The following is a 23915-nucleotide window of genomic DNA, read 5'->3' on the forward strand; positions in this document are numbered from 1 at the left end:
GCTGTCCTGCAGTGAAGCGAAGCCTCTCCCTCGTGGAATTCCATGAAGAGCTCAGAGGCTTCCAGGTGCTCTGCTTCTGAAAAAATACGAAGACCCATTGTTCCCTGGGCCCAAATCTAAAGACCCCAGCCTGGCGTTTAAAGGCTCCCCCGTGCCGAAGACCTGGCCATCATCTGCAATTTTGGCTTCATCGCTCATAAAAATCCTTCATAGGTTGAAAATGTTTCCTGAACTGACGTAGCTATTCTTTTGCGTCTGTTGGATTCCTATGCATGCTTTCTTTAAAAAAAGATGTTTAAAATTGAGGTATAGTTGCTGTAAGATGTACCATGTAAGTTTCAGGTGTACAGTGTAGTGATTCCTCACTTTTCAGGGCTATGCTCCATTTATAGTTATTATACAATATTGGCCGTGTTCCCTGTGTTGTACAGTATATCTTTGTAGCTTATTTATTTTATACATGGGAGTCTGTACCTCTTAGTCCCCTCCCCCATATTGCCCCTCCTCCTTGCATGTTTTAAAGCCTAGCTGCGCTTACCCCTCCTTCAGGAAGCCTTCCAACATCTCTGCCACTTCTATTTTTTTTATTTTTAAAAATTACCTCTTTAATCTATTAATCCAAATCATCTCACCTTGGTTTTTTTGGCCACACCACAGGACTTGCATATCTTAGTGCCCTTACCAGGGCTTGAAACCAGGCCCTTGGCAGTGAAAGTACTGGGTCCTAACCACTGGGTCTCCAGGGAATTCCTGACTCTGCCTCCCTTAAATTCTCTCTCTTTTTAAAAAACTACTATTATTATTTTGCCTTCAGGCTGTGTCACATGGCATGCTGGATGGTTCCCTGCCCAGGGACTAAACCTGGGCCTCTACAGTGAAAGTTCCAGATTTAACCACTGGGCCCCTGGGAATTTCCTTTGAGTTCTTGATGTAGCTGCTGCCTTTACTGCCGTTTTGTTATTGATTCTGATTTCCTGTGCACAGGCCTGTTTTTCTAGCTAGACCATAAACCCCTCAAGGACAAAGACTTATACTTTTTGTGTATGACCTAGACCTGCTAAGGAAAAGAAATTCTTGTGGGTCGAGTGCTTGTCATCTCAATAGTAGCTTTTGCAAAACACTCTCTGTACTCAGTTGAATGATGAGTAGAGTTGGCACAGACTGGGGTTCTGGTCTTGAACTGCCACTTTTAGCTATGTAATTTTTGGCTGGTCCTCAGTTTACACATCTGTATAAAGGATAGCTTGGATTTTTCCTTTTTTTTAATTGGCCCTTTCAAAGTCAAATATGTGGAAAGTTCCAGCATTTCCTGTTCCATTCTTGCCCTTGGCCTTTCTGTCTGTTATGCCTTTGTCTACATGTAGAAAGGTTCTATAGCTTCACACAGATAAGGTGCCCCAGACTTGATAATCATTTGGATGGGGTTGCAGGAGACCTGGATTCTCATCCCAGATCTGCGTCTGCTTAGCAGTGTGACTTTGGCTAGGTTAACCTCTCTGAATGTCAGTTCACTCTATAAATGACTCTAGTGAACATGAAATGTAATTATGTGGCTGACTTATCATGTAAGAGATGAATCTGACTGTTCATTTTCTCTGGGCCAGAAAAGAGAAAGCATGAGCATAGACCAGCTCTCGGAAATGGCTGCTTTAAGCATTTCTCTTTGGCCAATGCTGTGGCCTGCTTTGCTTAATGAGATTTATTCATAAAAGTGATCACTGCCTGATCAGCAGAAGCCCAGGTTTATCATCCAGCCACAAAGCCCTGGTAAATATAATAACAGAGAATAAAAGTGTGTGTGTTTTGAGAAAACAGCAGTTTCTCCTTAAAGGGCCCTTGATGTGTTCTTTCCTGCCTTTCCCTCTCTGTAGAGTTTCTGGTGGTCTCACTGGGCAGATGGGCCATTCAGGTATGCCCACAAGATACGTTTCTTTGCATTCAAGTCTCATTTCTTCTTTTAGAAAGTTCTGTGATCTCTGTCTTGCCTAGACCTTACAAGGTTGCTGTGAAGATGAGATTCCATAAAAGAACATGTGGGCTGTTTTGGGGTTCTGTGTTAATGATAAGTATGGTGCCAGTGAAGATGGTGCTGTGTTGTGAAGTGGGAGTGGATGGCTTGGATTCCAGAGCCACATGTATTCAAATCCAAGGACTGACACTTTAGGGAAGGTGCCTCCCATCCTTGGGTCTCAGTCCTCAAGGGTGGAGTGGGGATAAGTGTGCCTACCTGGCAACTGATTGTGAAGATTAAATGATAGGAAAAATACTGTAAAGTGCTTACAACTGTGAGTTGCAAACTTGAGTAAAATCTCAATAAATTGTGGCTGTCATGATTATTTTTTATCTCTCACTATGTCTTGTTGCTGTAGGTGCCCCAGGTATGTTCGTGTGGATCACGTGGTTCCTTAACAGTTCATGTTTATTCACTCTGCATCAGAGCTCAGTTACCCCAGCACCATGAGATGTCCTTATGTGAATAAAGATTCCAGTCTGATCTCTCTGAAATTCAGTACCGGAAGAAGCCTGGCGGGGTTTTAAGAACAGCTGGTGGGAGATTTTGGACCAGATGCTCACCCTCTGTTCCTTCTCATCTGTTAAGGGAGTGTGTGATGACAGGGAGATGAGTTGAGGTGATGCGTGTAAAGCACAAGGCCTGGTTCACAGTGTGGTCTGTAGTAAGGGCTCCATCATCCGACACTGTCTTCTCTTTAGCTGCTACATGCTGTTTTCTACCTGTGTCTATTTGGTAAGATTTTACTTAACGTTATTCAAATCTATATCCTTACGGAATTTGGTTGGTTGGTTCTATCAAGAGAGGAAAATTTCCAACTAGGATTGTAGATTTTATGTTTTCTCCTTTTACTTTTGACAAGTTTTCTTGTTTTAATTCCAGAGTTTAAAATATTGAGATGTAATTAATATGCCATAAAATTCACCATGTTAAAGAATAAAATTCAGTTGTATTTCATATATTCACAAAATTACACAAACATTACCACTAATTAATTCTAGAACATTTTCATCACCTCTTCTCTCCCCACCAACAAAAGCCCCCTACCCATTCAGTCACCCCCTTGACTTCTCCCCAGCACTTGACAATGACTGTTCTACTTTTTCTCTCTATGGATTTTCCAGTTCTGGACGTTTCCTATAAAGGGAATCACACAGTTTGTGGCTTTTTAGGTCTGACTGTTTTTTCACAAAACAATATTTTCAAGATTCATCCACATTGTAGCATGTATCAGTGCTTTACTCCTTTTTAATGACTCAGTAATATTCCATTTCTTTTATACACCACATTTTGTCTATCCATTCATCATTTGGGGTAATGAACCTACTTCTTGCCTAGTACGAATAATGCTGCTATGAGCGATTGTGTACAGGTTTTTGTGTGAACATGTATTTTAATTCACTTCTGACAAATTTTGTTCTTATTCCATGCATACACATTTAGAATCATTAAAACTGCCTGATCTGACCCTTTTATCTTTATGAAATGTCCCTCCTTATCTCTACTAGATTTTTGCCTTGAAAATCTACTTTGTCTGATACATTAGCTTTCTTTTCATTACTGATTATATAGTATAATTTTATTCTGAATTTATCTCTATCCCTATATTTAAGATACCCCCCTTATAAACATGGGATTAAAAATATTCAGTCTTTGTTTTTTAACTAGAATATTTACTATGCTATGCCTAGTGTGTTTCCTGATATGTTAAATAGATTTGAGCTTAAATAGTCCATCTTACTATTTACCTTCCACTGGTTCTCCCTTTCCGTGTCCTTTCTTCTGTACTCTTTTGCCTTCATTTGCATTAAGGTTTTGTGATTTGTGTATTATTAGCTTGTGAGGTATGCATTCTTTTCCCTTAGTGGTTACCCTAAATTACAACATACATTCTTGACTCCACTCAAGTCTGTTATAAGAGAATCCTTCTGCCACTTTCTGGACAATCCAAAGAGTTTAGAACTCTCTCACCTTTTCTGCCTGTGATGCTCTCTATAATGAGTTTCAATTCTTGCTGTATGGTAAACCCCAACAGACATCATTGTTAATGTTTTATATAGTCGGTGTTCATTAGGTTTATCCATATCTTTACTTTTTGTTATTCTTCATTTGTTACTTTGTTGTTACCCTTTGTCCCTTCCTGCATTTCTACACATTAATCTAGATTCATTCACCTTCTCCAGAAACTACCTTTGGAATTGTTCTGTAGAATAGTGTTAACTATATTTAAAAGTACCTTTAGTATTTTCCTTCCAGTACAGATCTTCTGGTGACAGAATGAGTTTGGGTTTGCTGAGAGGTCTCTATTGTGTTTTCATTTTTGAAAGAAATTTTTGGGAAGTCAGGAATTCCAGAGTACTACAGCTCCCCCCGCTCCCTCTGCCCCCAACCTTTGGAAGATGTCGTTGGCTTTCACTACTTGTCAGCTCTGTGCTGTTCTTACAGTTTTCTCTCCGCTTTGGGTTCCAGCAATTGTATTTTGATCTGCCTAGATGTAAATTTCTTTATATTTATCCTGCTTGGGGTTCAGAGCACAACTTGAAATCTGGGACATAGTATTTTTCATCATAGCTTCTACCTTTTTTTTTCTTGTCTCCTTCTGGGACTCTAAGGATATGTGTGTTAAAGTCTTATCACTGTATCTCTAAGACTTTGTGCTTTCTGTTCTTTTGGTTCTTCGAGATTTAGTATGAGTTTTTTTTACTGACCTATCTTCGCCCCATTACTTTTACTCTCTTTTGCTTTTTGTTTGTTTGATTTTGTTGTTGTTTTCTTGGCCACATCATGCAGCATGTGGGGATCTTAGTTCCCAGACCTGGGATTGAACCTGCAGCCCCCTGCACAGGAAATGAAGAGTCTTAACCACTGGACTACCAGGGAAGTCCTTTCAATTGAGTTCTTAATTTCAGCTATTGTAATATTCAGTCCTATAGGTTTTAACTGATTTTTAAAATAGTTTAGAGTTCTCAGATATAATTTTCCATCCTATCATCTATTTTCTTCAATTTTTTTTTCAAAATTAATTTTTTTTTTTCTTCAGTAGTCCACATCTGCTCATTCCAATATCTGGTTCTTCTGTAAATATGTTCCTTTTGTTTTTGGTCAGTTGATCTGATCTTCTAGTATGCCTGGTAATTTTTCATTGAATGCTAGACTCTTAAAAAAAATGAAGGATTGAAAAAATGTACAAGACTCTGAATATTCCTTCAGAAAGGATTTATTCTTGCTTCTGAGAAAGGTAAAGTTGAAATAGTTTGACTCTGGGTTTTAGTCCTAGTTAGATTTAGTCTGTTTCTGGTTAGCATTGATTTTCAGGTCCTCGCTCTTCAGGAACTTTAACTAGAAACCTATTTTATAAAAGATTTTAACAGCCAATCCTTTTCCTCTAGGGTGAGCCCCCAGCCTCTAAGCTGTGATTCTGCTGGAAGCTCTGCCCACTTTTTCAGCCTTCTAGACTCTTTTTAGGAATTGGCAAGTGCCTGGAGTAGGTGAGAAGACCTTGATGTCCATTTCATCTCTCTGGACTTCATTTCTCTCCAGGATCTTGGCCCCTCAAGTCCTCACTGCCTTGGTAGCTCTCTGATACATTCAGACAGATTTAAGGAAAAAGAAACCACAGGCTTTTAAGCTACTCTCAGCAGGAGGGTTACTCTGATACCAGTGAGTCTGCCATATTCAGAGGTGAGGCCCAACTGTGGCTTCCTTATTATTTTTATTATTTGAAAATCCTCTAGAGAAAGATATCATCCTGAGGCCAGGAGCCATTTGACAGGTTCTGTGCCGTGGCTTCTCAAGGCAGGAGATGGCATTTACGGAGCATCTTTTATGTGCGATCGCGCACCGTATCTGTTGCAGGAAACAGTTCCAAGACATGAGGAGCCTAGGGCTTTCTGGAGGTTCCCTCCCCGCCATTGTTCTTTTACCTTTTCCTGCTACACATTTCTAAAGCTCTTCTGGATGTGACCACTTAGATATCCCATAGGCTCCTCTAGCTTGAGATAGCCCAAGATGACATGATCGCCCATGCGCGGTCAACTTGGCCTCACTGCCACCCTTTTCTCAGTTCTGTGTCTTGCAAATGAAGTCAAGAACCTCATTGTACAGAATCTCCTTCCCTATACAGTTCTGAGTTAGAGCATGGCTTTACCTGAGATATATATTGTAACTTGGGACTCTCTTCTCCATCCTAGAGCTGCTGACCTAGTGCATACCTATGTCACTATCTGTCCTCATTGCTTAGGCAGCCTCTTTTTGGATGTATCAGTCAGGGGCCAATCAGAAGACAGAAAGCACACAGTCATTTGAATATAAGGCATTTAATATAGAGAATTACTAACTTTAATGGGGGGGGTCGAAATAATGGATTAGTTAATAAGAAGTAATCTCCTATAAAGAATATAGAAATAGCAGATCTAAGGCATAGCCACCACCAAAGGGCTGAGATAGAGCCCCCAAGGAAGAGACCCCCTCCAGCCCCCGCTCCATCCCCAGCTGAAGCATGGATCTTGGAAATGACATGGCTGTGGCCCCCTGGATGCAGAGAAGTCTCTGAGATGCCATGTTGACAGAATGTTCTAGAAATATGCCCTCTAGGGTGCTAGATAGATAGCTAGATATCTCTAGCTGTCACAGAGAGATGGAGGCACTGCTCCATTTGCTGGGGGAAGGCACGGGAGGAGCTGCTGGCTGCTAAGTGCTACTGACCACCACCACATGCTTCTGGATCTGGGTGCAGGAGAGGCCATGTGAACTGCCAGAGCCAGACACCCAAGAAGCTGCTACAGGAGCCTTCTTAAGAGGAGCTCCCCAGAGCAGAAGGAGAGCCCCGGGTCTACCACTATCTGTAGCACCCCATACGACAAAGCATGACATTGCACTAGGGGAAAAGATTTCAAAGGGGCCAGCACCAGGTTTGAAGAGCAGGCAACAAATAGTCAGCTGGGAGCCAAAAGCAATCACTGACTGTCATTCTAGCATCATTGTGAAGGGCAGCATAACCGGTTGGTTAAGAGTATTGAATCTGGAACCAGGAGTCCTGGGTTCAAATCTCAGCTCTGATACTTACTATTAGTGTAATTTTCAGAGACTTAGGCACTGTATCTCAGTTTCCTGACTTGTAAAAACAGAGTAATAACAGTACTGTCCTTGTTGGATTGTTATGCTAAGTGAGTTGATACTTATAAAGTACTTAGAAAAGTAAGCAATATACCAGATTTATACATTACCAGGATTGCTCACACCCCTTTTCAAATAGCACATCCTTCAAACTGCAGCCAGGATGACCTTTTGATACCTACCTGTTGTAGGTATGAATTGTAAACTATGATATCCTGGTGTAAGACATCCTCTTCCTTTATTCTTCTGTGCTGGGGGCAGACACAAGGAGTAAATGTTGCCTTAACAACTCACCATGTTCACACTGCAAAAGCTAGAAATGTGGCTATATAACTATTGCCTAAACATTACCTGTCTTGACTCCCCATTACCTTCCAGACAGCGTCTAACTTTCTTTTCCTGGATTTAAGATTCTTAATGCTCTGTTCCCCTCACCTCCCCCCATGCCCTGGCTCAGGTCTTCACTTTCATCTTTCTAAACACAAAGTTCACTACTTTATATTCCTATCAGCTTGTGTCTCTATTTCCCAAATTTGCCTATTTTGCTCCCCTCTTCTGGAATACCATTCCCCCCTCCTCTTTCCTTTTTGACTTTCAGGAAGCTCAAGCACCAGGAAGCCTTCCACCATACCCCCAGGGTGGTTGCCAGATTCCCCAGTGTCATTGTTCGCAAATCGTTGTCTGCTATGTGAAGCGATGTGCTTCCGTGCCTGGCTCCCTGGCTAAAGTTGGAGCCACTTGGGGTCTCTTGCGTATGACTCCTGTTGGCATGCCCTGTGCTTCAGCACAGCTCCCTACACGTGCATGGGCTGTGCACTGCATTCTCTGGGGCTGCTGCCTACAGAGCTTTGCGCTTCCTGCCCCGCTGTTCACCGGGGCCCGGAGCACCAATCGAGTCCCGCGTAGGCGAGCAGTATTGCGCCTTCCAGCACCAGACAGTTACTGCCACGTCTATTTAGAGCTGCCCGTTACGCTGACCAGCCTCTCCCAAGCCCTTCGTCAGGTGGGTGAGGAGTGACTGAAAGTGCTTTAGAATCAAGCCTCATTTCTTTGTTGTTTTCTTTTTTACTTAGTTTTTTTAAAAATAATATACAGTTGGTCTTTGATGGTTGTCCATTTAAAATACAGCAACGTGTGCATGTCCATCCCAAACTCCCTAACTATCCCTTCGCCTCATCCTTCCTCTACCCCAGCAACCGTAAGTTCGTTCTCTGAGACTGTGAGTCTCTGTTTTGTAAGTAAGTTCATTTGTATAATTTCTCTTCGGATTCCACATTTAAGGGATGGCATGCAACTTCTCCTTCTCTGTCTGACTTCACCTGGTGTGACAGTCTCTGGGTCCATCCATGCTGCTGCACGTGGCATTGTCTCGCTCTTTTTAATGGCTGAGTCGTGTTCCCTTGCATATATGTGCACCACATCGTCTTTATCCATTCCTCTGTCGATGGACATCTATCAGACCTCACTTTGTAATCAGGGATGCCAGATTCTAATTGTCCCCTACTCAAGGAGATCTCAGAAGCAGGGCTGGGAGAGGGGGAAAAAAAAGGAAGAACACAGGCCTACGATGCAACTAAGGACTTTAATTGGAGGTGGCTCCTAGTGGTTTTTCCAGGAGCTGAGGCGATTCTTGCTGGTGGCACAGGGATGGCTCAGACATCGCCTCCTCCTCAGGAGTTTCTGAATCAGTCTTCATGGTCCCTGTTTGCCACCCTCTTCCTCCTGGAGACACTCTAGTGACCATGCAGCCTCACACGCACGCGAGGGGCTACCATCTATACAAATCAGGGTCTCCCAGGAACATACTTCTTCAACACAAAATTGTTGAAGTGACGTTGATGACGACGTTGGTATCTCGTTGACGTATTATTTCTTTGAGGGTCTGCATTCAGATCTGAAAGAGTGAAGGAAAATATTTATCCCGGGTAAAGGCTTTGAATTACGTGTGAATAAATGGTCTTGGTCACATCCTCCTTGGGATATTTGCATATTATTAGTGACTTTAAAAAAATATTCTGCTTTCTCGAGCTACAGATAACCTCAAACTGGGTTAAGGAATTGAGATCTTAAAATTTCTTTGCCACTTCAGCACAGCCTGTCTGGCCCTGACTCTGACGTATACACAATTACCATCTATTGAGTGCCTGCATGGGGCCGTAGTCTAGACACTTATATATGTTGCTTCATTTCATCTTCCTAACCGCCTGAAAAGCAGGTGGTGTATTGTCATGATCCTCACATTGCAGAGAAGATGCTGAAGTTGAGAGAGATTCAGAGACATGCACAGTAAATAGCTGAGACTGAGCTCGGACTGGTGTGTAGGACTTAAATCGGTCATCAGTTCAGTTCAGTTCAGTCGCTCAGTCATGTCCAACCCCTTGCAACCCCGTGAACTGCAGCATGCCAGGCCTCCCTGTCCATTACCAACTCCTGGAGTCCACCCAAACCTATGTCCATTGAGTCGATGATACCATCCAACCATCTCATCCTCTGTCGTCCACTTTTCCTCCTGCCTCCATTCCCTCCCAGCATCAGGGTCTTTTCCAATGAGTCAGCTCTTCTCATCAGGTGGGCAAAGTACTGGAGTTACAGCCTTAACATTAGTCCTTCCAATGAACACCCAGGACTGATCTTCTTTAGGATGGACTGGTCGGATCTCCTTGCAGTCCAAGGGACTCTCAAGAGTCTTCTCCAACACCACAGTTCAAAAGCATCAATTCTTCGGCGCTCAGCTTTCTTCACAGTCCAACTCTCACATCCATACATGGCCACTGGAAAAACCATAACCTTGACTAGACGGACCTTTGTTGGCAAAGTAATGTCTCTGCTTTTTAATATGCTGTCTAGGTTGGTCATAACTTTCCTTCCAAGGAGTAAGTGTCTATTTAATAACTGACATAGTTTTTAGCTGTGCTGTTACAGGTTTGAGTAAAAAAAAAAAAAAATCCCCTACCACACCCCCAAAATGCTTGAAAGAAATCTGAAATGACCCAGAGCAGAAGCTGGGTGGGGAGTCAGAAGTCCAGAGAAATGATTCGGTGCTTTTACCAAAGCACCACAACACCCATGCGTGGAACCTACCGAAGGTCTGTGGGTGACGCTGTGGGCAGGCATTTTGACCGTGGCAGCTGCCCGTGGTGGAAGCCGCCTCGTTGGGGCAGCAGCAACAGAAGACCCTTGACACCATGCTTTGGTGGGCGGTGGGAAGAGGAAAGGGCACTGTGGTGTCTGGCTCTGGGCCTCAATCCCAGAAGCCCATTGTTATTTAAGCAGTGGGTCATACTGGACTAGCTTCCCCCAAGATATCATGCCCCTCTTCTGTCCCAAACCTCCTGTGGCTCCAGCAGATCCAGGCCCTCTTCTGCCCAAAATTCACTTAATCATGGGAAATACTGCCTCTGCTCTGCCAGTCTTTACCACGTGTGTGTGTGCTCAGTGGCTTCAGTCGAGTCCGACTCTTTGAGACCCCATGGCCTGTAGCCCGCCAGGCTCCTCTCTCCATGGGGATTCTCCAGGCAAGAATACTAGAGTGGGTTGCCACGCCCTCCTCCAGGGGATCTTCCTGACCCAGGGAGGGAACCCTTGTGCTCCTGCTTCCCCTGTATTGGCAGGCGAGTTCTTTACCACTAGCGCCACCTGGGAAGCCCAGTCTTTACCCCAGGGTTGCCTTATTGAAATCAGCAAATCTTAGGGTGTGGCGCAGTTCTCTGGACAAGGCTGTTTCCTAAATGAATAGAAGACTACAGCCAGAGAAAGCCAGTCCCCTTCTCTGCCAGGACTTGTGGCAGCGCCCACAGGCCAGCCCATGCTTTGGGGTCAGATCTGTCTTCTGCTTTCTAGGTCTGTGCTCTTGGGTGGATTCTGTAATCTCTTTGAGCCTCACTTTCCTGCCTGGAAAATACCAGTGTTGAGTGGTGCCCACCTTAAAGGAGTAAGTGATTAACTCTGCACAGTGACCACTGGGGTGGCAGGTGCGTATAGATGTGGGCTCAGTGCACATTCTTTTTCCAGTCCCTCTGGAATAGGTAACACAGCTCAGCCTTGCTCCTTCAGCTCTTGCTTCCCTCACTCACCTGCTCAGTAGCTCTGAGTCCAGGCTCCTGTCTGTAACAGGAGGCACTTGGGCTGCACTTTCTCTCCAAGGATCCCTCCGGCTCTGATGACACAGGCTGCAAGTCCTTTTCTCAGTCCCAGTTTCTCCTTTCTTCCTCCCAGATGCCTGGTCATCTCCTGCCCTTGCTCCCTCTGGGAATTTCCCTCTGGCCAAAGCCCCACTCTGGGAATTTCCGTCTTGGTGGCTGTCTTCACTAACGTCACACTGGCTTCATTTCCTGGCCTCACCCATGAGCACTGGCTCCCCACCCCTCCCAGCCAGCACCATCTCTCACCTGGATTATTGCAATGGCCTCCTGGCCTCTTCCAGCCCAGTCTCCATTCGTGTCAACACAGCTGAGAGTGTAAGTCTGATCATGTCACCCCTCTGCTCCTTGGCTTTTCATGTCAGGCAGAGGAAAGGCTGAAGTCCTTCTCTGGGACTTCACTCAAAAATTCACAGTCTCACTGCTACCCCTGCGGTCTCCTCCCATCCTTCCTTTATCCAGCTGCACCCAGCACCCCACCACGACTGCGTTTGCACACACTCCATGCTCCACCTTTGGCCTGCAACGCCCTTCCTTAGAGATCCACAAGCTCACCCCTCCCTCCTTCAAGGCTGTGCTTAAAGGTCATCTTTCTAGTGAGGTCTTCTGGCCAAGTCACCTGAATTATTTACCCTTTTAAATGGCCCTCCCCCCTCCCCTGGCATTCCCTGTTCATTCTTCTGCAGAGCCCTTGGTGCATTCCCACACATCCTAGAGTTTATCTGCATGGGCTTCTTCCCAGGGGAAACGCTGGCTGGGGTGGGGTGGGTGTGGTGTTCCTTTCACTACCAATGACAGCCTCTAGATGGAAGCAGGAGCTAAAGAAAAGGGCCCTTGGTTTGCCCTCAGTGGGCTGTGAACTTCAGGTCTCCCGTGACCCCATAGCACTTCAACCAGAACGAGAAAGATCAGTGAGGTCAGAGAGGAAGACTCCTAGAGCTGGAGGAGCCCTTAGGGGTCATTCAACACAGGTGGGGAGATTGGGACCCAGAGGGAGAAACAGTGGGGTCATGGGAAGAGTAATGGCGTCTGCTTCCGGAGCAAAGTGGATAGGTGCCTAGGAGTGACGGAAATGTTGTCCCTTTAAATACAGAAAAGTACTCTTCCTGCTCTCAGGTCCAACCTTTGAGCCCCTCTCACCTGCAGCTGGCAGAGCAGAGATGGGACTGTCTGTGATGTCACAGAGCCTGAGAACCAGGGAATGTTGGGGACAGAAGGGTTTGACTGGACCACAGAGTTAAAGAAGGGGGAGGAGGTTTACTGACCCTCTCTCCCGTTGTCCTTCCCTCGGTTCACGATGCGATGTCGTCTGCCATGTTCATCAGGCTGGCTGGGGCGGTTCTGCCTCATGTAGCTCCTTCCTTGGAATAGGTTGCTGGGGCATGTTCTTCTCAGGGGGATTCTAGAGGCACGAGACAGCAAGCCCCACTGTGAAAACATTTCTAAGCTTCTATTGGTATCCCATCTACTAGGTTTCCATTGGTTAAAGCAGGTCATATGATGAAGTTCAAAGTCAAGGGGGAGGAAAGGACACTTCACCCAAGAAGACTTGGCTAAGAAAGGTGAAGAACTGGCTAATAGTTTGCTGTGCCACAGGTAGATGCCATTGCTGTACCCATTTTACAGATGAAGAAACTGAGGCACAAAATTTATTAGGTATCTTGGCCAAAGTGACACCGCTAGTAATTGGCAAATGAAGTGATCAGAGGTGGAATTTTTAAAGGTTCAAATTGCTTTACAAATGGGTTGTACCATTTTAGTTCCTTCTCTGCTGGGGTGGCAATGCTGCTGCTGCTTCCCCTCCTGTCTTGGCCTCTGTGCTATCACGGCAGTAACCAATTTAACAAGAAATTTGCAAAATTTATATGAAGAACATTGAAAAATAGCCCTGAGAAACAAAAAGTAGGCTTGAACAAATGAAAAGCCATTTGTATGTGGATGGGAGGAGTCAAAATTATAGAGGTGTCAGTTCTCCCTATGTTAATTTATATTTTTTTTCTAGGTTAATTTTAAAATTTAGTACGGTCACAATAAAATATCAATTTTTTTCTTTTTTTTGGCTGCACTGCACAGCATGTAGGGGTCTTAGTTCCCCAACCAGAGATCAAACTTGTGTCCCCTGCTTGGGAAGCACAGTCCTAACCACCGGACTGCCAGACAATGCCCCCAAAATATCAATATTTTTTTTAATGGATCTAGACAAATAGATACTAATGTTTATATTTTTAAAAAATGGAGGAATGTGGGGAAGGAGATGGGAGGGAGGTTCAAAAGGGAGGGGATATGTGTTTACCAATGGCTGATTCATGTTGAGGTTTGACGGGAAACAAAATTCTGTAAAGCAATTATCCTTCAACTAAAAAATAAATTTTAAAAAATGGAGGAATAAGACAAGGTGGTACCAGACCGACTTACAGTGGAATAAAATAGAAATTTAAGAAAGAAACCAAAATACATATGGAATTTTTGTACACGAGGATAAAGGAGTTATCACAAATGATTGGGCCAAAGATGGTCTTTCGAATAAATGTCCAAAAAGATATGGATCCATACCTAATATATATAATGAAAACTATGAAACGGAACAAGGATCTAGATGTAAGAAATAAAGGCACACAACATGTAACAAACATGGATGAACTCCTCTATAAACTGAAGGTACCGGTAAGGGGGAGGGGAAAGAGGAGGTACACAGTCCTGTGACGTCACCAAAGACTTTAATTGGAGGCAGCTCCTCCCAAGTGGCTTTTTGGGGTCTGAAGTGACTCTTGCTGGCGGCGCAGCGTTGGCTCAGACGTCTTCTCCTCCTGGAAGGGAGTTTCCGAATCAGTCTTCATGGCCTCAGTGCACCGCCCTCTTACTCCTGGAAACTCTCCGCAGCTGCGCAGGCTCCAAGACCTGCGAAGGGGCTGCCGTCTAGAATGATCAGGGTCTCCCGATGAGGCATGGTTGGTACGGCCAGCGATCCTGGGAGTAGCGGCTGAGCCTTCTCTTGTGAAACCCTCTTTTGGAAGCTTGTGAATTTACATCTGAAAGGAGGAAGGGAAGAAGAACCCTGAGCGAAGCCTCTGCTTTGGGCCTGGATGGACTGTTTCCATCACCACTATCCCCGGTCAGTATCAGATTCTGGAATAGTCTGTGAGTCATGTGCCGCCCCCATCCCCCGTCTGGGACGTGTTGGTACTCTTATCGGAGCATTCAGTGACAGCAGTTTGTCTTGTGAAATGCAGTGGCCTAGAAAATAGAACTGGGCCCATCCTGGTTCTGACATTACCACCACTCTGCTGAGCTTACGCACTCCAGTGTTCTTACCTGGAGAATCCCAGGGACGGTGGAACCTGGTGGGCTGCTGTCTATGGGGTCGGACAGAGTCGGACACGACTGAAGCGACTTAGCAGCAGCAGTAGCTGCTGAGCTTTGGGAAAGCCCCTTCCCACTCGGGACTGAAGCCTCCTCTATACAATCAGAGATGGGTTTTTAAACTATGCACCATGGAGCCCTGTTCGGGGAGGGGAGCTAGTGGGGAACCCAGACACTCATGCCCAATTCAAGTACAGCAGGACCTCTCTGATTTTTTATAGAAATTGGACTTTGAGATTTTGGTTGCAAGGAGGGTTTAGCTGTTATGAAAAGTTTTTTTGTTTGTTTCAAATGTGGAATCTTGATATGTAATTGATGTCCTTTATAATTCTATGTATTTTATTAAATGCATATAAATACATTACTCTGAGAAGGGGTTGGTAGCCTTTTCATTGTTGTTTTGACTGTGCCCTGTGGCATGTGTGTGGAATCTTAGTTTCCTGACCAGGGATCAAACCTGTGCCCCCTGCATTGGACATGCGGAGTCTTAACCACTAGACCGCCAGGGAAGTCCCTGTTGCGAATCCCTCTGAAGTGACTGGGCTGCAGGACCTTTACCTCTCAACAGCCAGCCGGATGGGATGGTTATGAGCTATGTGAGGTCTCCCGGGCACAGTGTCTGTGTGCATCAAGGGAGCCACATTTCTTCTTCCTGGATATGGCTACAGTCCAGGACTCAGAGGCATCCTCCTCTACCTGGAGACTCTCAATGCACAAGCATTTTTTGGTGTGTTTACCTGCCATGTATCTGGTTGAGTTTGGAGGAATGACACTCATGTAGGCCCTGCCCTCCTGGAACTTACCATCTGGAGGCTGAAGCAGACATTAAGTGAACACTCACACACTGTACACATATAAGACAATGCCACGGGGACTTAGAAGGAAAGTATGGACATGTCTTCTTTCCTCTCGGGGCTCCTGCTCCTCATGTGATTCCCAGCTCAGAGGATCATACAGGCAGGTCTTTCCCCGGGCTCTGTCCGGTGTGTTCTAGAATGTGACTGCAGCATCCTAAAGGGAGGAGTCCCGCAGCTCCTGTCATCCCACTGAGCTCAGTATCAGACTCGGGTTTGGACATGAGGACAAGGCTCCCTACCCCAGAGGTTCCTGGTCAGCGTTAGGGCCCCAGTGTCGAACTCAGCATACTCACTGCTGCTGAAACAAGAAGTTGTCTTTTCTGAGGGGAGCGTGGCTTTCCCCAGACTCATGCAGGGTGCTGCGTCACTGTGCTTGAGGCTTTGTCTGTTGAGCTCATCCTTCTGCACACCTGGCAATGGTAATTCCACGTGGTCATGTGGGGTGCTTAGAGGAGGTCACAGAGGCCAAAGTGTTTTGCCATGAGTGCACACATGGACCAGCGGCGATGGTTGTGGAATGAGGTGTACCTGAATCAGCATCTCTAGTCTTCTAAGTTCTCCCCCCTTATAAGCAGGTACTAGATTCAAAATATGTATTTCTTTACAAGCATAAAGTTAGTACTTTTCCCCATTTATAAGTATAATTCATATACATTATACAAAAGCTTAGGAAATATTGAAGAATATGAAGTAGGAAAAAAATGCCCCAAACACCACTATCTTCAGATATGATCACAGTTCCAGGGTTTGCCTATGGATGTTTTTACAGAATTGGACCATAAAGAAGGCTGAGCACTGAAAAACTGATGCTTTCGAACTGTGGTCCTGGAGAAGACTCTTGAGAGTCCCTTGGACAGCAAGGAGATCAAACCAGTCAATTCTAAAGGACATAAGCCCTGAATATTCATTGGAAGGACTGATGCTGAAGGTGAAGCTCCAATACTTTGGCCACCTGATGCAAAGAGCTGACTCATTGGAGAAGACCCTGATGCTAGGAAAGCTTGAGGGCAGGAGGAGAGGAGGGCAACAGGGGATGAAATGGTTGGATGGCATCACCGACTGCATGGACATGAGTTTGAGCAACCTCTAGGAGATGGTGAAGGACAGGAAGCCTGGTGTGCTGCAGTTCGTGGAGTGGCAGAGTTGGACACAACTTATTGACTGAGCAACAACGATTTTTACATAGTCCATCACATCCTATATGTTATGCATGCTTTTACTTTTACGTATCATAAGCTGTTTTCTTATGTCACTAAGCTTTAAAAAAATGGTTGCATAATATTCTATGGATAATTCAGGATTTATTTAACCAATATTCTATTTTTGGGTGTTTAGACTATTTTCAAATGTCTCTACCATAAACACCACTGTGATGAACATTGTATATAAGACTTTGTTTTTATATACTCCTAGATTCTTAGAAGTGTAACACAGTCTTGTCAACAGACCAAGCAGTGTTCTGTAATAAACAGCTCTGTTCTTTTCTAGCTGCCTACCTTGAACAAATTGCTTCACCTCTCTCTGCCTCTGTTTTCAGAACTGCAAAATAATACATTCATTCTGGATAATCAGATCCACTTCTTAGAGTTATTATGGGAGTTAAATAAGATGACTATTGTTTAGGTTCTGAAACAGTAAGGGACTTACCTGAGCACAGCTGGGTTCCTGTGCCTAGACAGTGCCTTGCATCTAATAGGGGCTCAGTACTTATTATCATCTTGGAAAAAGGAGCTGACACTTTTAAGATTCTTGTTTTTTTATCATGAAATTATTTGGTTCGTCAAAATCCAATGGAATAAAATCCATGGAAAACCTTGAATGAACATTTTGGCCAATCCAGTATTCCCAGGGGAAATGTTTTGAAGGCTCCTAGGTATGGATTTCTGGCAAGATATGCCGTGAGAATTTATTTCCTGCCATTGAACTGCCTTGTCTCCCAGTAAGACCATGCCACCACTCACCACTCACCTGTGTGTTAGTCCTAGCTTTGCCTGATCTTGACAATAATGCATCTTTTTTGGGTCTGAAATTGCTGATTTTGACCCCCAGTCTTCTCCACTATGATCTTTTGTCCTGGATCATTCAGAAGGATATAATTACAAACTGAAGGGCAGGATGCCTTCTCTCTCTCTTCCCTCTTATACCTGATAGTCTTGGAAACCGTATGTTCCATATCCCTTGGCTAAAGGTGAAAAATAATATGTGACAGACTTTGCACGAGCAAGAAATACACTTTTGTTTTGTAAACTATTGAGATTTAAAGGCATGTTTGTTGTAGCAGCAGAGCCTGTCTTCTCCTGACAAATACCTTATACTTATAGTCTCCATTTGTTGACGTTTGCTGAATTCCTACTCTGTGCAAGCCCTGTGCTTTTTGCTTCTATACATTCCCTCTTTTAACCCTCCCAGTGATTCTGAAAAGCAATAATACAGTATAAGTATCCCTGTTTTACAGGTAAGGACACAAGCTCAGAGTGAGAGGGTAATTGACTTGTCCATTTCTGTAGCAGAGCTGATTGAATTTAACCTCAGCCCCAAAGGCAGGGCTCTTTTTGTTGATTTTTTTATAAAAAAAAAAACTGTTATAAAAAACTTTATAAAAAATTAAATTTATTTATTTTTAATTAAAGGATAATTGCTTTATAATATTCTGTTGGTTTCTGCCAAACATCAACATGAATCAGTCATAGGTATACCTAAGGCAGGGTTCTTAAGCACTATCTTTATAGTCTTTAGACAAATGATTCTCAAACTATGATACACATTCAGGTTTCCCTGGGGTCATATTAAAATAATGGTTCTGACTTGGCAGGTCTGGAGTAGGGTCTAAAAGTTCAGTTCTAACAAACTCCCCAGTATGCTGATATTGCTAGTCCAAGCATCCCACTATAAGTATCAAGATTTTAAGCGCTATTGTTTATCAGTTTGGTTACTTAGCTGGTCAGTCTTCACCTCATTTTAGGTTGGCATTATTCACTCAAAAGCTGAAGGAAATCTGAGGGCATCTCAGCAGGAGGGGGATGAGCAATATGAGGTCTCCCGAGGCTGGGCAGGGCATTCTTGCCTGGTACCTACCGTGCTTTGACAGCTGAAGCTCTTGGGTTTGATTGGGGATCTTGGAGTCATCTGCAGAATCGGGTTTCTCACAGCATTTGCAGCATGAAGAGAAGATCTTCGAGGCCAGGTTTTGGTGAGCTGCTAATATGAAGAAAAGGAATGGGGACCCTTGGGTTCCAGGGCCTGAATTCCAGATGCCCTGGTGGAAATTCACTGTGATGGGGGGGGGAGCGGGTCATATAGGCTCCACCTCCCCCAAGGTATAATAGCCTTCTCCTTTCCCAAATCTTCTGTAGCTCCCCCATGGAGCTACAGTGGGGAGCATAGTGGTTCTCTTAAAGTAATTTCCCCTATTTTATACAGAATTTTCTTACCCATGGAAAGGAGTTGAAGCCTCTATTCTTTCAGCTTTTCTTGCAGGGCTGCCTTATTGAATCAGCTGATCTTTGAGCCCAGTTCCTTGGGCAGGGCTTTTTCCTAAATAAACAGAAGACTGTGGGTGAAAAGTGCTCATGCTCCAGGTTGGACCTCACTGCAGCAAAATGCTGGGCCATGCAGAGATGCACAGAAACGTGTTTGCAGACCTGTATTCTATTCTGTTTCTAGGTGTGGGTTCCTTAACTTTCTAGAGCCTCACTTTTATCCTGTGGGAAATGGGAATCGCAGTGCCTGCTTTGCAAATGTAAAGGTTTGAACATACACAAAGTGACCTCTGTGGCGCTGGGTACTCAAAGTGCCTAGTCAATGGTCATTCCCTTCATGTAGCTCATTGGCTACAAAACTATCTCTCGGTCCGGGTCGCAGGAGAATGTGGTGATGAAGCATACTCTTACCAACCTGCTGTGTGGCTTTGAGTAAGTCCCTGCTTCTCTGTCTCAGGCTCCTCACCAGTAATAAGAGGAAGTTAGGTTACATGATCACTTCAAGCATCTTCCTATTTTGGACAGTCCAGAAAAAGGCCTTGTTTTAAAGTTCTTTCATTATGTACCAACTTTTCCAGGTTTCTGAATGCTTCCTGTTCTCCTTTACCTTTCAGTGGTAAAATCCCCCTGTAGAAAATTCTTCTCATGGTATTGGTTAGATGTCCCTCACAATACTCAATTCAGTAGATGAGTTGTCTCATTCGTAGGCATTTCTGTCTCACTTTCTCCACTGTGATACCAAACAAGCCACCCTGAATTATGGTAATAGCTTTCTATTAGTAAAGTGAAAGTGAAAGTTGCTCCGTTGTGTCTGACTGTTTGCAGCCCCATGGACTATACAGTCCAAGGAATTCTCCAGGTCAGAATACTGGAGTGGGTAGCCTTTCCCTTCTCCGGGGGATCTTCCTAATCCAGGGATCGAAGCCAGGTCTCCTGCAGTGCAGGCGGATTCTCTATCAGCTGAGTCACAACTGACTTCTTAATAATGAATACAAAAATCTTTAACTTCCTGCGCATAAGCTATTCAGTATGTTGATAGCACCCTTTATATATTGTGGCTAGATACCCTCAGCAGATGAAACACATACAGATGTCTCCACTATGTGGGATCCTTGGACCAAGAAGGGTACTTTCTGGGCCCATGTAGACTCCAGTGTTCTTGCCTGGAGAATCTCAGGGATGGCGGAGCCTGGTGGGCTGCCGTCTATGGGGTCGCACAGAGTCGGACACAACTGAAGCGACTTAGCAGCAGCAGCAGCAGCAGCCTCAATCTCTGATAGTCCTTTGGATCTATTGCCAAGCGAGTTTTCTCTCATAATTTGAGCTGTGACATATTTCACTGACTCTTTAATGAATTTATTTTCTTAGGATTTATAAACAAATGGAAGTTATTAGGAGGCAATCAGATCTTTTATTTTGGAGATGCATCATTTAGCAAATGCACTTGCCTTTAATACAGATTCTTCTGCTGCTTGCTGTAGTTTCAGTTCTCTTCATCTGCTTATATAAACTCTCGCTTCATGGGGGTTTTCTCTGTTCTAGATTACCTCATGTATGTGAGTGTAGAAGGCAGTGCTTCATAGGAGGGAATGAAGGCTTGAAGTCTAGCCAGCCACCCCCTCTCGCACCTCCCTGTCCCCCACCGCCCCACCAGGCAGCCCTGGAATCTAATGGTTGGAGGTCTGTTAGACTGGTGGTCAGTTTGTAGGAAGGGAATTGCTAAAGTTTTGCCTTGGGTGTCTCCAAAATTCATAGGCACGTGTCTGTCTTATTAAAGGGGCTTCCCTGGTGGCTCAGAGGTTAAAGCGTCTATGAGTGGTCACTTTTCTCAGGCTGTATTCTGGAGTTAGTGATTTCCAGGGCATAGGTCATAGGAACTCTTTAAGGTTCTCCTTGGCCAAGAAATTAAAGACGCCATGCAAAGTATAAACTTTTGACTAACTGGCAATGGCACCCCACTCCAGTACGCTTGCCTGGAAAATCCCACGGATGGAGGAGCCTGGTGGGCTGCAGTCCATGGGGTCGTGAAGAGTTGGACACGACTGAGGGACTTCACTTTCATGCATTGGAGAAGGCAATGGCAACCCACTCCAGTGTTCTTGCCTGGAGAATCTCAGGGACATGGGAGCCTGATGGGCTTCCGTCTATGGGGTTGCACAGAGTTGGACACAACTGAAGCGACTTAGCAGCAGCAGTGTATTCTTTGGGCTTCCCTGGTAGCTCAGCTGATAAAAGAATCTGCCTGCAATGCGGGAGACCTTGGTTTGATTCCTGGGTTGGGAAGATCCTTTGAAGAAGGGATAGGCTACCCACTTCGGTATTCTTGGGCTTCTCTGGTGGCTTAGATGGCAAAGAATTCGCTTGCAATTGGAGAGACCTGGGTTCGATCCCTGGGTTGGGAAGATCCCCCGGAGGAGGGCATGGCAACAGACTCTAGTATTCTTGCCTTGAAAATCCCCATGGACAGAGGAGCCTGGCGGGCCACAGTCTATGGGGTTGCAGAGAGTCAGACACGACTGAGCAAGCAGAGCTCAGTGTATTCCTTCCTGTTTCTCATGGTCTCATCTATATGAAATTGATGCCCCTTTCCAGAAAAACTCTTTCTTTGTATATATACTCTCATTCAGTGTACTCTGATGTGTTTATCTTAATGACAAAAATTTTGCTAGATGACTTAAAATGACAATGTCCATAATGGCAAACTTTCAGTGTCAAAAATAATAGATTCAAGAGGCACAGTAGAAAAGAGAGAAGACAAAAACTCAAACATTCAATAGCAGGCTTCTTTGATTGATATACTCTGACCCCAGAAAAAATAAAAAAGATCTTATTCCTTCTCAAACCTGAAACTTACTTCATCTCTCACTCTTCCTCCAGAAAGCATTATCTTCATGCACGTGTTAATCATTCAGTAGTGTCCGACTCTTTGCAACCCCATGGACCATTGCCTACCAGGCTGCTCTGTCCATGGAATTCTCCAGGCAAGAAGACGAGTGGGTTGCCATGCCTTCCTCCAGGGGATCTTCCTGACCCAGGGATCGAACCCAGGTCTTCTGCTGTTTGGGCAGATTCTTTACTGTCTGAGCCACCAGGGGAGCCCAGGTTTATCTTTATCACCCACTTAAACTTCTCTTGTTCCTTTCCCTAACTGCCTACATAAACTTTCTTTACGGGGCATTTCTATAGAAATGAACAGTCAACATTGCACAATATTCCTCTAAAACTCCTGTACAAGAAGGTGGGTCCATAGAGGTTGAATTTAAAATCTGATGAGAGCTGAGTTGAGGAGAAATATTTAGAATCATGCCAAATTTCAGAACAGAAAGTTGCAGTCCAATTCAGGGTTCTGTATGCAGTTACTATTGCCCTGAATTATCACACTTGTATCAATTAGTTCACTCAATTGTTAACCTTCAACATGGGGGAGGGAGAAAGCACTGGTGACCCACTCCAGTACTCTTGCCTGGAAAATCCCAGGGACGGAGGAGCCTGGTGGGCTGCAGTCCATGGGGTCGCTAAGAGTCAGACACGACTGAGCGACTTAGCAGCAGCAGCAGCAACATGGGGGAAAATGTTAAAAAGCAGCAGGATGGAAAAGATCAGAAGATTTAAACAACCCATCTATGCATAATTCCTGGGGCTCCCCAGGTGCCACTAGTGGTAAAAAAACTCGCCTGCCACTGCAGGAGATGTAAGAAATGCAGGTTCGATTGATGGGTTGGGAAAATCCCCTGAGGAAGGAAATGGCTACCCACTTCAGTATTCTTGCCTGGAGACTCCCATGGACAGAGGAGCCTGGTGGGCTACAGTTCATGAGGTCACAAAGAGTTGGACACAACTGAAGCAACTTAGCACACATGCATAATTCCGAAAAGAATCAAGGGCTTGAGAAGTGTAGAAACAGAAAATATACCACATAAAATTATTTCAGAAGCTATTAAAAAAATAAAAACCTTTCTCTTAAGGGAAAGGTAGATTGGACAAAGATTGAGAATTGCAAACGAAAGCAAGATGAATCAACAGGAAACGGAATAAACTTCAGGATATTCTGGGGTCAACCAACAGCTTAAGGGAAACTTTTCTTCTCTTCTTGCAAAGGACTTCGACCTGAAATGTGGACTTAGAGACAATAAATTGGAATGAGAAATGTCAACTTTGATCTCCAAGTTATTTTCAAATAGTCCTAAAATATTAACTAGAAATCAAAATGACTTAAGACCTCCTAGATAAAACAGTTGGTTTCTGAAATAAAAACAGGACCAAAATTTCCTCTGTTCTTAGAGAATATGGATCCTATGGATGAAGATACTTGCATATACTTTGAGCAGAAAGACTGTTAGAAGAACTCATGTTCCATTATGGCCAAAGGTCAAATGTCCAGACTTGTCTAGTGATGCCATTCTAAGGAGCTTTAGCACTCAACACCTGCTTGTTCTTCCTCTAAACTTTCAAAGAAAGTTGATGAAGGTGGACAATGATACTGCTTGACTGGTGACATGGTTTATTTCTTGTAGGAACGTCAGAGTCTTCAATACTAACTGCGACTAATTTTTTTTTTTTTGATGCCTACATGGACCTTTCCAAGTGTCCAGTTCCCCGGTAACCTCCGTGGACTTACACAGTGTTGGAAAGGAAAAAACGTCTTTATGGGGTTATCTATACCCTAGACTTTTGAGGACAGTGAGCCCTCCAAAGGCTGTGGACAACACAAAGTGCTCATTTTCCTTCACGTTCACTGACATAGTACAAAACAGCTCACATCCTAGGGCACAAACAACCAGTTGAAAATCCATAGCTCACAGGTTTGGATTGTCTTAGTCATCCATTGCCTCTTGTCCAGAGAGTTGAATACTTCTATGCAGCAACTGGCCCGACATATGGTTCTGCAGATAATTTAAGGATAGAAACAAGAAGACATCAGGCTGGTTGATGCTCAGACTGAACACCAGATCCC

At 44.3% G+C, this 23915-nt stretch overlaps 1 protein-coding gene across 1 annotated transcript in view; it reads right to left on the reverse strand.

Annotated features, from left to right (window-relative positions):
* Positions 1 to 14190: 14190 nt before the first annotated feature.
* Positions 14191 to 23915, reverse strand: part of TEX48 (testis expressed 48) — an 89265-nt gene continuing 79540 nt past the window's right edge. Inside the window, exons 2-4 of the mRNA XM_068973658.1 lie at positions 18558 to 18752; positions 15770 to 15892; positions 14191 to 14300 (exon numbers count right to left, since the gene is read on the reverse strand). Coding sequence (XP_068829759.1) covers positions 14191 to 14300; positions 15770 to 15892; positions 18558 to 18752 — 428 coding nt within the window. The remainder of the gene's footprint in view (positions 14301 to 15769; positions 15893 to 18557; positions 18753 to 23915) is intronic.

This window comes from Capricornis sumatraensis, chromosome 6 (genome assembly GCF_032405125.1).
Source record: "Capricornis sumatraensis isolate serow.1 chromosome 6, serow.2, whole genome shotgun sequence".
NCBI classification, from domain to species: domain Eukaryota; kingdom Metazoa; phylum Chordata; class Mammalia; order Artiodactyla; family Bovidae; genus Capricornis; species Capricornis sumatraensis.